The sequence below is a fragment of the Rhopilema esculentum genome, chromosome 10, assembly GCF_057945365.1.
Source record: "Rhopilema esculentum isolate cy_ngs chromosome 10, ASM5794536v1, whole genome shotgun sequence".
Taxonomy (NCBI): domain Eukaryota; kingdom Metazoa; phylum Cnidaria; class Scyphozoa; order Rhizostomeae; family Rhizostomatidae; genus Rhopilema; species Rhopilema esculentum.
The window spans coordinates 5,535,343-5,550,852 of record NC_142824.1 but is presented as its reverse complement, the minus strand read 5'-3'; the positions used below and the strand labels follow the sequence as shown (position 1 = coordinate 5,550,852).

The 15,510-nt window shown below is 36.1% G+C and overlaps 1 protein-coding gene across 1 annotated transcript; it reads left to right on the top strand.

Moving 5' to 3' along the window:
- Nucleotides 1–89: 89 nt before the first annotated feature.
- On the top strand, nt 90–15,183 carry LOC148959251 (uncharacterized). Its single transcript, XM_089110656.1, has 5 exons — nt 90–211; nt 5,865–6,264; nt 10,233–10,352; nt 11,320–11,416; nt 14,176–15,183. Exons 2-5 carry the CDS (start codon nt 5,960–5,962, stop codon nt 14,260–14,262), a joined length of 609 nt encoding a protein of 202 aa, XP_088966782.1. The 5' UTR covers nt 90–211; nt 5,865–5,959; the 3' UTR covers nt 14,263–15,183.
- The last annotated feature ends 327 nt before the right edge of the window (nt 15,184–15,510 follow it).

The window sequence follows — 15,510 nt, the reverse complement described above, 5'->3', positions numbered from 1 at the left end:
GCACTTACGGGCATCTCCCTCTCTGCCACTGCAGCTCTTATGACGTACGTCGTACGCTGGTCGTACGTCGAACGACGTACGATCACGTACGATGTTTTCCTGTCTCGTTAACGTGCGGACGCAAATCAGATAGAGGCTTTTTGAAAAGGAGGGTTGTGCCCACAATCTGGATGTCTTTTGGAAAAATATTCTTGCCTATAATGCGTAAAATGTATGTATTCCCAATTCATTATTGCTAACAAAGTTTGCATTTTGTTATCTTATTTCTTAAAGACTGGTAAAAGGTTGTAAAACTGAGTTAAAAAATCTGGTTCAATGCCACGCTTCTAATGTCAATGATCTCAAATAAGGAACTTTTTTTATCTGTTGCACGCTGCCGTCTAGCCCCAAGGCCTTTGACAACTTCCTTGAAAGCGATTTCTCCTTTCTGTTACAAATTGTTTTAAAGTGCGCATTTATTTTCTTTTTCTGAGCGTTTGTTTTCTCTCGACTGGTAAAAGACTGATAAAAGCTTTCAGAAATAGATGAAAGTATTCTGATTTTTTTAAAAACTCTAAATTACATGCTGCTTGCACACCTGCCTGCCTGGCCGACCAGTTCGCAGAGTATGGCCCTTTCCAAAAAGTTTTTCGTTTTCCGAACCAAAATTGTAGGAATGAACTAGAAAATTTCAGTTCAGTTAGTTCAGTTCAGTTAATTTCATTTTTAAAATCCATACATACAAATCTTTCAAAATACAGCAGCAGGTTACAAAAGTTGAAATAAATCACATACAATGAGAGAAATAGAGAACAAGAAGAGAAAAAAAGTATAGATAATTGTACAAGAACAAAGGAAATTTGCATGCAGGAATTTCTTAAAGGAGGAGCTCTGTACACTTTTAATGTGAACACAGTTCACTGGACCCCAGTTTCACTTTGCTTGAAAACACCGTCTTGTCCTTGTGTCAGACTGTTAGGTTTTTTGTGCACAGGGAACACCAGGAAAATAAAATTCAAATTTGCAGATAACAATCATTTCTTAGCAAAGGCTTTCAGAACGATTTTGTATTCTTTGTTTTCTTGTAATGTAGTCAGAATTCAGAAGTGTACACTTGCCCTTTTCACAAAAGGGACACCTTTTCTTATTGAAAACAATATCCAAGTTTCTGAATCTCCTTGTACACTTAGGGTACAAAAGTATGGAAACAATAGTCAAATATAGTAGCTCGCAGTGGCCAAGGGCCTAAGACGACAAATCTCCAAAACGGAATTACTAGGTGAAAGGGCCTTAGTTGCTATTGACTTATGCAGGAAAATATTGCACTATATCAATAGCTTTGGAATGAAAATAAATTTATTTTCTGTTTGAAGAAAGAAATTCTGAGAAAAAATAAATAGTCTATGCTTAGAAAAATTCTGGAAAAATTATTGAAGGATTCATAGCAGCTACAATAAAATGTAGGCAACTTTGAAGAGGCATAAAAAGATTTGTTCAACCTGGATATGTTCACATTTGTTTTGACAATAAAATTTTTACTGGTAACATCCTTTTAGCTGAAATATTAGGCTGCAGTTTTTAATAACATTTGATATCAGATGAACACCTTTTAAAGCTTGCGTTTAGTGATCAGAATAGTTTGCTGTCTAAAAACATAGACAGTTGGATTTGAATAATTCTCTTCATGAATAACAAATGCATAATGAAGACATGACATTTAATTTCATTATTTGAATTGCTATATTTGAATATATAATGAGAAAATCAAAATTTTAAAAGTACAGTCTAAAATATGGTCAAATGTAAAGTGACTCACCTAGTTCCAATGCTGAAACTTTAAAATCCTATATTTCTGCTGAAACAAACTTTTTCAGTAATAATTTTGTTGTCTGACTAAATTATTTGCCATACTTCCTTAAAAAATATATTTCATTTTCATCATTTAGAAATGCTTGGGAATTCTTTTACAGAACCTTTTTGAAGCATTGCTTCAAAATTCTACAGATTGTCTTCTTCGAAACAGGAAACTAATTGTTCAATTTTTTCTTCATCTGAAACCTTAAATATTGGTAAATGAATTTTCGTGCCATGAACTATCGTTTCCAAGCCCCTTCACTAGTAGTTTTGTTTTGGAAATTTGTTGGCTTAGGCCCGTGGCCTCTGTGAGCTGCCATTTTTCATACTTTTGTACTCTTAGTGTAGAACCCTCTTGAGGTCTCAGCAAAAGTCTACATATTCTCCATGGTAGCTTCCATTAGTCATACATAAACCAGAAAGTGTGTTACTTTCAGCTCAGGACTTTTCAAAAGCAAAATCTACACATAGGTAAAAGAGGGTGCGAGGCTGTGGGGCAGTGGAACTGTAGTTTCCTAAAGTTGATAAGGTCAGTCTGATAAAAAGACCACCTTTTCTGGCAAAACTTTTGAAAACACAACAGAGAGGCCAGCAGCTAGAGGGGCCATCAGCTGGAGAGACCATTTTTATTACCTATTTGGCTATGTTGTATGTGCAATTGAGATATAGAAATTTGAACCTCCTTCCACAGTCAATTTACAGGAGAATCTGATTGCACATTCATGGTGAAATAAAGAATTATCTTTGTAATCAGACCATTGTGAGAAGTATGTCACTAAGGCACATGAGATGGTTTTGCTTTCCTGTTACTTGTACAACCTTGTCATTGTCGCCTGTTACTCACACTTATGTCTTGGTTGGTCTCACCTAAAAATTTGCTAGTTTGGAACAGACTACACAATAGTCTTTGTAAAAGTGGTTGAGATAAACTCCCTGAACATATTTCATTCAGTGTTGATTACATCATCTTCCTCCTCCTCCATTCAAGATTATTGTATATATTACCACAAAATTAGTGCAGATACATCAACACTGAACTGAGAGAAATAGTTTGTTAGCTATCGCAAACATCTAGCGCAAATGCGTGGTTGCAAACATCTAGTTTTTTCGTCAAAATTTATATCATAGATGCCTATTCTAAGCTACTTTTTGCGTAGTAGGTCTTGCTCTCTGCACATTTTATTCAGAGCCTACTTCAAATATATTTCCCCTTATTATGCTAATCTAATTTAGTTATTCATATCAAAATTTATATCAAATATAAAATTTGATATAAATTTATATCAAAAAGTTATTCATCTTCTTTTTTTAATTGAATATCATCAAATCAAATATTGACAATTGAGAGTCATGATTGACGCAAAAACAAACACTTTTTCCATAAATTGCAGTATCCCAGTCTGCAACGCCTGTTCTCTTCAAGGACTTAATGCAATAGAACTAGATTCCTTTCAAAAAAAAATTTGTTACACTTTCCAACCTTAGATATAACGTTTGGCAGCAATAACATTTGAAATTGATCACCCACCACTGCCATTCTTGCAAGTTAACTCAAAGGTGTTGGTTGGATACCAAAATGATCAGCCTTTCGTTAGTAAATAAGGTTTTGTTATTAAACTTTGCATCGGCCTTGAGTAATGCTTTTGCCGACCTTAATCATATAATGTTTGGCAAATGAAAAGCATGATGTTTAACCCGGCCTTAGCCCTCAAAATTCTTTGTTGATCCTGCCATTCTGTGCCATAACTTACAGTAATTTGGCCCTTGGAAAAAATATCAACTTTCCAAAGGTACACGCTGTCTTCTTCTATTTGTAGTTAAGGATTAGGTATGACTTCACCTGGGTTTGAATGGTTTTGAGTTTCAAGTTTTACCTACTTCCCAACTCTGTCAAATAATTTGTGGTATTTACCAAAATTAAAAATTAATTAAATTAAATTAAATTAGAAAATTAAAAAAGACCCACATCATTTATCGATTCACCTTTGAATTTAGTCACAACAAATCTTCTGCAAAGAGAACTTTGTGTACTTTCCCCAACCATGTTACCATTCATCAATTTTCTTATGCATTTATAAACAAAAAATTCTTTGAATACCTTATCTGGAAAATTAAGAACTCATTGAAAAATTTATAAAATTAAAATTAAAAAATTCCCCAACATTGCTTGTAATTTATCCCAACCTTTTCAGGTCAAAAACAAAATTATCTTTTGATGGTAACCAACAACTGTGAAAAATAAAATGGATTAGTCTGAAGGGTGTGAAAAATTGGGGAAAGCAACAGACTTGTAACGAAAAAAGAAAAAAAATGAGCCAGTTTGAAAACAGATCCTGAACGTGTTAGTATTTGGATGCCTGGGATTCCTTTGAAGTTTTCTCAAGAAAGTCTGGCAATTTAACATCTGGCAATTTGATTATTCAAAACCTAAAACATTAAATTTGTATCCACATATTTTGAAATCTTCAATGTATAATCGCTTCTTTTTTGTCTAAATCGTTCGATGTTTAATCGGTACTTTTCATGTACCAGTCTGGTTTTATGAGCATTTTCCGCTAAATAGAAAAATTTGGCTCTATTTCCACGCAGTCCCATTTTCTGTCTCGTTTCATGACTGTTTACGGGATAATGGAGCCATTCTGTACTGGCTTATTATTCTGTTTTCAAGAAAACGCAGCCCCCCCCCCCCCTCTGCTACCTTTTCCCCGCAAATTTAAACAGTTTACCAGTTCTCATGCTCGTAGTGGCAAATTTCCTGAGAAACAATAAAGAACAATACACTCGGGCAAATCTAGGAAAGAAATAAATGGTTCCGTTTTCCTTTAAAGCTTGGTTTCCACTATGAGTTAACGTGAGTTAATTTGAGATAATTTTGTGATCTGACATGGTTTAAAAATTATCTCATAGTGGAAACGGTCATTAAAAATTATCTCATGAAAATTAACTCGTGTTAACTCACGTTATCTCATGAGCTTGGAAACAAAAATTTTTGATTTCAAGCTCATGAGTTAACTTGAGATAACATCTTATCAAAAGAAGCCGATGCGTGGGAGGGGAATGTGCTATAATTTGCACTGAGGTTCTTACGCAACGCACTTGCACTGAGTATTACTTTAGATGTTGAAAACAGTTTTCTTTACTAAAAAAAATTAATTGTGAAATAAGAGAAGCATTTTCTCATTTCTAAGATCCTGTTGCAAGTGGTCGTATTCACCAAACGCATATCTTTTTTAGTAGACTTCCGTACCGAAAACCTTGGTGCAGATCGCGAACGGCACTTCTAGCAAAAAAAATATTTTCCTTCTACGTATTCTCAAAAGCAGAAGTAAAATAAGTTGTTCTTGTAAGACGCCCGCCCGCCATAGCTGCAAGACTCAAATAAAATGTGATTTCTGAAATTTCCATACTTAATTCTATCTCAAGTGGAAACCGAATCGGTACATGGGTTAATTTTGAGATAGCTCGCGTTATCTCACGCTATTTCACACTATCTCAAGTTAACTTGAATTTAGACCATGAGTTAATTTTCAATTTAACTCAGAATTATCTCACGTTAACTCATAGTGGAAACCAAGCTTAAAAGTTCTCCTTTTTCACTTAACTCGTCACTTGTAAAATAATATAATAATAATAATAATAATAAAGTTTTTAAGTCCAATTGGTTGTTTGCTTTTTTAAATAAATGCTTCTTTGAGTTGGAACAGAACGTCGTGAACCTAGACTGAGATTTTATAGGTCCAGGTAAGGCATTAAAGCACTTTTCAGCGGCATCTTCAAGAGTGTCTGCTATTAGTGATGGTCTTATACGAGTTTCATTACTACTTCATTACAAATTACAAGTTTGTTACAAGTTTGCAGCTCAAGTTTATTAATTTTAGGCCAGTTAGTCGGAATAGTACGCAATCGTTCCCATGTCACCACAACCAAAGAAAGCAAGAATAATCAGTAAGAAGGTCTCAATCTGGATCTGCTTCTGATTGCTATCTAAAATTCTGAATGCACATTTAAAAACGATTTCTATCTATTTGTAGGTATTTGCAACTGAATCTGGTTAGACATTAGACCGTCAGCACTTGGATTCCATGCTACCATAAATCCTGTCTTACCTCCAGCATCTTCACTACCAATGGCAGAAGATTCAGGCTACCAATTATCCTTAATGCATACGATAAACGCGATAAGGTCGTCGCTAAAAATCGATGCATCCTTATTTCTTTTGTCTACTGTTGCCTCCTTGACAAACATCTACAGCTACACTATTGCACATGGCCGTGCCAAGGCTTGTCTCTTGTTTGCAAAAATGTACGAGCTAAAGAGAGTGGTTGTCCCAGGCCCGGTCAGCTGCTGCAATTTTTATATCACGTCAAGTGTTTTGATATTTATCCTTTGCCTGTGCTTCTTTATCAAAACCAATCAGAACAGTGGTTATCGGTAAGTTTTCTCATTATTTCGCTTACCTTATATTTTTTTCCAAGTGAAGGCATATATTAGGCCATGCCTACTCATGAACTTCCATCCACGCATGTGGGTAGAAGAATATTTTCGGACCATTGGATAGTCTTCTTAAGCATTGCTTGAGGCTATTCATTACATTTTCAAAGTGAATATGCTGAAAAAGTGTGGGTTTACATATTTGAACTAGATATTTTCAAGCATAGAACCTGCTCCTGCCAGAGTTCTCGCAAATTCTTTAAATTTTTTTTGGAACTACTGAAGTCTAAATATTTTGAATATGGCCTAGTAGAAGCTCGCTTTGGATTCGATAAATCCGAAGCAAAAGCTCATTCGAAATAGAACCCAAGATGAATTGAATCTGCCCCTCCAAACATCAGATTTCTAAGGTTTAAAAAGCCCGTCAAAATACTACTAGTCATGTGAATTTTTTAAATTTGGTTTCACAGCGTACCTAGGTATGCTTTGAATGTTATCAAAAGAAACGGCATTTCAGAATTTTCTTGTTTTCGCGGTGACCTGTGTTTAATAAACATAGATGCGTGGCTGTATTTTAATTTGCAGAACTGAACTTATACTTAATGTTAGGGTTTAATATGCTTGGAACGATACTTGTCCTAACTCCACTTAGATTTTCAATTTACAACTGGTCAGCTGGAATTTTTCTTTTCTTACATTCATAATGGCTGTCCCTTTTTTAATGGTTTAAGCATTTTAAACGTGAAGTTTTCAGTGGTTATATTTTTAATATTGCACAATTTAGCAATGGTGAAACATCTGACAATACCAGTAATAAATTTGCAACGCGACATTCAAACGGTATAAACCTGCTGAAGTTTAATAAGGGAAATCAAAGCAATGACATGTTAAAACGTATGTCAGGCCTTTAAATCAAGATTACAAATAATCAAACTCAAAGATGTTTCAATGAAATACTGTAGTAAATAATGTATTTGAGATCTGGGTTTCGTTTGCACATATATCCTGAGCATGTGTCTATCATAGTCAACTTATGAAACAATGTTAATAAGAATGAATATAGTTTTATTACAATGAAATGCGTTGACCTAGAAAAGGATTCGGAGATCAATACTTTCGACCTTCCATTTTTCGTGAGACCATACAACTAAAATCAAGCCATATTCAACAGTATAGCCTGGGGACGTATTGCCCTTGGACAGCCTATAGAGCACCACAAGATCTTGCAACTTTTACAGTTTATTTTTTTGCTATTTTATGCATCATGTTTCGTCGATTTTCTCATAGATGTAACTTTATAAGTAATTTCCATGTCAATACTTAATCCCAAACACTTAAACTTCTATGCTTCTAAAACCATTGAAATTATGAACTTAGCATTTCTCAAGTGTTTTGTGTGACCTTTTGGTATGGCAAAGAAAATAGTGATCGTTTCCTCTAGTAGAAGAAGTAGCTTTGGTTTCTGAAACCTTGTTGTTTTGCATTTAATATGATAGAGTGGTGCAGTTGAGCGTTGAAAGAATATATGCGTTTAGCCACTGCAAATAATACTTTCAAGATCGTTTTGTATAGAGAAGTCAACCTTAAGGCGACTTAGCTTTCTAACGGTGCTGGGTTGTCTACCAAATTACTGTGAAACCATAGACATAGCAATAAACATTCTCACAGTAGTGACCTTTTCAAGTGTAATCCAATCGTCCACTAAGTCATTAAATCTATTTGAACTATTGGTGTCAAACTACTCTTTTCTGCATCAGCTCTTTTTCTTTAATTAAATTTACTGAATAGAATTACAACAACAAAACTTGCATGAAATTTTCAAGCTCTAATTTACTTATCAACTGTAATACGACGCTCTTTAAAACGCAAGATTTGAGCAGACAGTGAATAATTTTATCAGAATATGTATTTTATATATTATAACTCTTTGGTGAGGCAAGTATGTCCCTTTTTAGTATGTCCACTGTTTTGCTGTCCCCTTTGCTTCATTTTTGGCTTTGTTTTTATTTTATATTAAAAGGTCTCTTATGTGTCGTGCTAAAATGTCCCTGGTAACAGCCTTCATCAAATTTGGTCTTGTCAGGGCAATACTCGCTTCTTTCCTTATTTTATTGGTGCAAACAATCTAAAAGTTTTCAAATAACATCGGAAAGGCATTTTTAGTTTTTTTTGAGCTCTATAATCTCGTTTTGTACCATTAAAGTGTGACGTTTGGACTTCGCGTTTTGACTTTGACTTTAAAATGAGCAATGATTTTGATAAATAAATATAAGACATAAAATAAATTTACAAAAAAATTTGTAGATTTTGGCGATGGCGACTTGAACAAGACTGTCTGTGCTATGATGATGAAGTATATTGGCAGTGGCAGAGTGTCAGACGAAAAGCTTTAGTTTACTCAAATGTTTGCTTTTTTCAAAGCCATTTTCAAGTTTTGTACCACCAAAAGATGTTTATATATTGGTAGTCTAGTTTAAGCTTCTAATGCTGAACGAAGATTATGTTAAAGTACATGATCATTTTATAGGCAAGGCGGTGTTCTATGAACATCATTGCTTTTCATTTTGCACCTGTCTATAATGGTTGCAATTTCACTTTGGTAACAGACTTTCGTTTTTCGGCAGTTATAAGACATTTCCTTCGGAACAGCGATAGGATTTACTCAATTAGAATGGTTTTTCCCAACACAGCACCTTCCATTTCGCTGCCTTTGATCTCTTAATCCATTGCAGGTAAAGATTTCCTGCGCAAACTTTCAAGAAAACCTGTCTTTCTAGAAAAATATATTGTTTAGCTTTAAGATCTGTGATATCTCACTACATAGAACCTATACTGCTCTGGCCTGTACGGCTTTCTAGGGCATTGTACTATAATGTACTGTATGTGTCCTGTATTTGTACTGTCCCGTACTGTCCTTTACTGCGCCGTGCTGCCCTGCACTGGCCTGCACTGTGTTGTACTGTCTTGCCCTGTCCTGTAATTTTTGTCCTGTCCTGTTCTGTCTGGTACTGCCCGGTACTGTCCTCTTCTGTGCTGTTCTGTGCTATACTGTTCTGTGCTGTGCTGTTCTGTGCTGTGCTATACTGTCCTTTACGATCCTACCTACTCTCCTGCTCCTGTACTATACTGTCCTGTACTATACTGAACTGTCGTTGGCCGTCCTGTCTTGTGCGATCCTACCTGTACTGTGCTGTACTGTCCTTTACGATCCTACCTCTACTCACCTGCTCCTGTACTATAATGAACTGTCCTTTGCTGTCCTGTGCTGTACTGTCCTTTACGATCCTACCTACTCTCCTGCTCCTGTACTATACTGTCCTGTACTATACTGAACTGTCGTTTGCCGTCCTGTCTTGTGCGATCCTACCTGTACTGTGCTGTACTGTCCTTTACGATCCTACCTCTACTCACCTGCTCCTGTACTATAATGAACTGTCCTTTGCTGTCCTGTGCTGTACTGTCTTGTGCGATCCTACCTCTACTCTCCTGCTCCTGTACTGTACTGTACTATACTGAACTGTCCTTTGCTGTCCTGTGCTGTACTGTCTTGTACGATCCTACCTCTACTCTCCTGTACTGTACTGCCCTGTACTATACTGAACTGTCCTTTGCTGTCCTGTACTGTTCTGTCTTGTGCGATCCTACCTGTACTGTGCTGCACTGTCCAATACTGTATTGTACTGTTTGCATTATCTTGTACCATATATTTACATCGAATGAAAGAACCTACAGCTTCTGAAAGAGCGGTCGAGACAAAGCCCTAAACGCGTGCAATATCTACCGCCTCCCCCCATTCAAAGCTGGACCATATGTATTCTAGAAGCCGAGGTATTAACATAACTGGGGAGGGGGGGTGGTTGAGGTGGTGTACAATCTCAATACCGTCAGTTTGAAATTTTAGATAATACACTGTAAAATGTATAGACAGTTTTTTGCCATTCTTGATTTTGTTTTTGTTTTACTTCCAGATTCAATAAACTGTGGTCTAAGTTTTTAGCAGCATTTGTTCCAATATTCTCAGCGATAGACGTTGTTTTGCTTCTAAAAGGAAACCAGGCATTCTGCGACAGTTTTGACGTTAACAAAGTGTGAGTAAATATCCAATTGAGTTTTACCTTGTGTTTTCTAATTACTGTCTTACGTGGTCTTGATAATCATAATCCCCAACATCATCGTCATGATGTTAATTATAATCATCATCACCATTAGTCGAAAGCGTCACCATCTTTCGTATTTTGTGTGTCGCCTTTATGGCACCCGTTGAAAACTACAAACGCTAATCATGGTATTTTATCAATTACAAAAGTTTTATATCAAGAAACAAGTTTCTTCTGGAAATTCAAAATGTGCTCCCATTTCCAATTAGAGTACACTAAAACCTGGAACCAAAACATGGGTAGGTAGTCAAGCAATCAAGATCAGATTTTGCTTCTAGTCTTATAAAAAGCAGCAGTCCTCTCTGCTAACTCCTTCTATTCATGTGTTCGACTATTATGCCCATAGAATTCAAGCAGAGCGATCACAAAGGAAAGGCGTATTTACATGTCTGTCGAGCAAGGGAGCTGGGGGGGCTTTAGACCCCGCTTTTTGCAAATAATGCAAAATATTAAGAAGTTAACCACCAGTAAAGCTCTTTTTATTCGGCTTCCTTCAATAAAGCTCGTTTTAGCGCCCGCACTTTTTTATTCCCACCATTTTTCACAACGCTCGGCTGTGCCTGATTTAAAGTACACAGCTGAAAGTTTCTTTTGTATATAGGGAGGATCAAAACTTGCTGTTATTTTTGCTGACCCAGTGAGTAATTTTTTTGCTAGAGATGTTCACAATGAATAAGATACTTAGGCCTATCAAACCTGGGAGTTGAGCCAGGTTTGAAATGAACAAGTCTGGTGCTTATGGTGCCAACTTTATTGTCCCTTTTTGTACGAAAAAAGGAATGACTCTTCTAATACAGTCGTATGAAAGAGGTCATGATGTAAATAAACATTTCTCCGGTTAGTCACAAATCATTAATAAAAGGCTCACAAATTACAGCAATTATCTCTTCCATTTCAGCTGCTCCTCTGAGGTGTTCCACAACACAGACTTCAAGACATTCACCCCAAAATATCTTGATGCATACTCTTATCTCGATTATTGTAGAGTATCCTTGGTGAGTATAGACTTTTTTAAAATTGTAATATGAATTTTGAAGATAGCACGGAAAATTGGAAACTTAGTATGCTGGAGAACTTTTCGCCCGACACTCCGCAGAGTATAAACTTCGGATAATAATGTTATTTTGATCCAGATGCCGATCAGAAGTCACGTGAGAAAAAGGATAGCACATTTGTTGATTCCTCGTTTTTTTACCAATCCGTGGTCGCTGACTTCTGACAAAAGGCTCTTTAATTCCAAATTGTACCAAATGCTTGCTTCATCTTGTGGTACCAAACACTTACTTAGATATGAATTTCGTATAACGGATTTAAAAATTCGTTCAAATTCCTTTTGAGTTAGCAACTGATTAGGGTGTTGAAAATTTATTTCTTGTAACACGAACACAGAAAACCTTGTTTCGAGAGACATTGATGAAAAAGATGTAATGGCGAGAAATAGCACTTGTAGTCTGAGACAAAGTAAAGTAAACTGTAGCACTGTTTTTAACTTGATTTTTATAATTTGTACTAATTTGCCGTAAGAAGCTACTAGCATTGGAGTTAAGGGAATGAAGTTTAATACAAAGCAATCATATCTTCGAAACAGATGGGTAGTTGTAACGGTTAATATTTATTAGAGACGACTTGTAGTTATCAAAAATCATAACGACTGACATTTAGGAATTCAAAACAAGCGCTGCCGTAATTAAATATAACGTTGTTTCTCTCCAGAAATTATGCTAGATTACGCCAGATATTCAAATATTTGTCTCGAATTGAAGGCCATTAAAGACAAGTAGGGTTACCGGTATAGTTGATTGAATAAACATTTCCTCTTGAATTCTCTTTGGCTAAAAAAATACTAAGAAATGACAATCAAAAAAGTATTCCAGTTTAAATATATTAGAAGCTTATTAAATCAAATTAAGTGAATATGTGGTTAACGAACTTAGCTTATAATATTGTGGGAAATATTGAAAATCATGATGCAGTTCTCAAATTGATACATCTACAAATCTTCTGTTTCTGGTTCACAAAGGGTTGCAACTTGATTTTAAACTTTAGGATCCAACTCAATACACAGGGAATTTTCCACAAAAATCGAGCAAAGTGCCTAACTTTATTTTTTGTACTTTATTGGGAAATTTGAAGCCTTTGTGAATATCTTATTGGATACATTTTTGTAAAACAATAAAAATCACATGATCGATGATGTAATTTTTCCCGGTCATCAAAATTTTTGCTTCTCTCTTTTCAAATACTACTACTTAAAGTTTAATACAACGAGTTATTACTACTTAAAGTTTACATCGTGCCATCAAAATAGCGGATCTCCAGTTTTCAAAGACTTGGGATTTAAAGGCTGATAGATGGTTGTAATTTAGTCTGCTTGTAATTTTCTGAAGTTCGTGTTTTCAGCAATTCAGTAATTTCATTTGAGCTTATATGCTTCCACACCTTGGAAACTAAGTGTTGAGCACAAATGCCAGCAAAAGGAAAACGTGTTAAAAACGGTTAATCTTGAAAAGGCTATACTGATGAGGAGTTTTTGTTAGCATGCTCAGCAACGTTCTCCAACTTTCGCAATTTTAAGAGCTTTTCTGAAAGGTGATCAGGTATGAAAATATGCCAGTATTAGAAAATATACAGATATATACATGAAAGATGTTATTATTTACTGTATCTTGTGATAGCAGCTGCTAGAGAGTGCAATATTAAGCATCATTTACATGTCGAACGTGAGTTGATCCCTCTAGTTTATGATCTAGAACCCACTGAAGCAAAATTAAATCAATGAATAATGTTAATTGGTTGTAAGCCGCCTACAGCCTCGCAGGTTTCTCAAACCAACACCCGCCAACTTTTATTTGGCATCACAAATTCGATTTAAAGCGCTGCATTCAGTACGGATTTACCGGAGGGGGTGTGGGGTGCGACTTACTCTTAGGTCCCGAATAAGCGTCCCCCCGCTTAATTTTTTTGAAGAAAATTCCGAGCACCCCCCCCCCGATCTTATTAGGACCCCTTCCCCTTATTAAATTTTCAATTTTTGTAGGAGAGCCCTCTTGAAAAAGGGTGAACAACTGAGGTTGACTCTACCCAGATAAGGAATGAGCACCTTCCATTCTCAACAGTTTTTAGATTTCGCCTATTCTAGCAGATCTTTGATAGTAAGCTTTAGTGAGAAGTATGCTTCATTGCGCTGAATTAGCACCCACGTGTCTAATTGTCGTATGTGTCAAAATTTTCTTTAAGATGTCTGAGTAGTGCAGCCCGTGCTCTATTGCGGCCGGTTATATTACACCAAATTTCCATCCCCCAGGCTTATTTCGACCCCACCCCACCACCCACCACCCCTGCTTATTTAATTTCGAGAAATTTTCCAACCCCTCGCTTATTATGAACATCTTATTTCGTAGCAGAGAATCATTTATGTTGTCAACTTATTTCGCAGCCCCACCTTGCATAACTTTAATACCTATAACATCTTTTTTCCAGACCGTAGTTCGTATATTTGCCTAAAGTGAATGCTTTTTTATCATACGTTTAGTCTTTATTTTCACGCAAGCCCTTTCCTCTGTCCATACGGCCCTGACCTTATCTCTTTTCTTCATACCCGCTCCAAACTCCCCCTCCATAATATCTCCCCCCGTAAAACCCGTTCCGTAATACCACCCTCCATCAAAGGACATTGCCTGACCTTTGTCATTTTGTAGCTCCTCAGCAATTTACATGCTTCCTCGCTGACATGCAATTTCTTTCGCCTCCGCAGGTATCACATATCGCATTATGTATTCTGTGGATCAGTGGACTGATCATCCATCTAAAGAAGCATACTCGCAGATCGTCACCGTTGTAATTTTTTTGAATCATCATATCCCATAAATTCCTCAGTTGGGACTGATAGAATGAAGAGGATTTGAGTCTAGATCATAAGTGGCACTGTGCTCTTATGCCGTCGTTGCCTGTTTGTAGTCACAGCTCCAGCTTCTCGACTTGTTTCATAACTTGGAAAGCATTTCCAGTTTGTGGAATAACCCTGCAATTAAAAGCCACTCAATGACAATGCTTATTGTGATGGACAAGGCACATTTTGAAAAACTATAGTTTCTTGACATGTCCAACGTTTCCTTACGTTCCTCGAAAGGGCGTGGTATCTAATTAATCTCTCAACTTAGATTAAATCAATAGAAGTGATTAGACTGGTATCTTCATTAATGATTTGCCACTCTGTTCCACTACATTTGCTGCTCCGTGATTTGCTTTTTTTGGCCAATAGCAGAGTGTTCTTGCTTTAAGTATAGTAGCAATTGATTTGTTTCCTGTTTTCTACTTCTGAAAGATATCAGACAATGCAACGACATTTCCTCATAGTCAGCCCTATTAGAAATTGTCAAACTACAGAAATTGTGGACTAACCTTTGAACAGTGATAGAGGAATTTTTTTAAAGCCCTTTGTTTGATTCGTATTCATTTCTGAGAATGAGACACAAAATCATTGGCAACAGTTTCTTTTTAATGTAACGCAAAATCATTTGGAACACCACGCAGTTGAATGTGGCTTGTGAATTCATGTTCATAAACTTATATTGAAAAGTTTTCTTGTATATTTCAATGATTTACCTAGTATTACCGTTAACAACATTTTGAATTTGTCCTTATTATAATGACAATAAATTGTATTAGGAGATCCGACAGTTCACTCTCATTTTTTAGAGATTATGCTCTTTTTCGAGTGTAAGTTAGTTTCGTTGTTTAAAAGAATTTAACAATAGAAGTTTTCTCTCGTCTGCTTCCGCAACTTCTTTCAAGCTATTGTTTTTGCTCATTACGATCATGCACCGAGAAGATCGAGGTGAGTTAAGAAAGCACCTCGATCTTCTAGCAGATGAAATTTTGCCCTACAAAAATTTCTTTTAAAAGAAATTGAAGTAAAATCTTATATGGTTATGACTTAGCCGTTTGTCAGAGAAAAAGGAAACTTCAAGCAAAACGGTAAATTCTTCTAATTTTATACATTCTTGTCAAGTTATGCGCTGGCCTTCCTCATCAATAGTAACTGCATCATTGGTTTCTCTTCCTCTGGTTCACAGCCCTGGAACAGGTA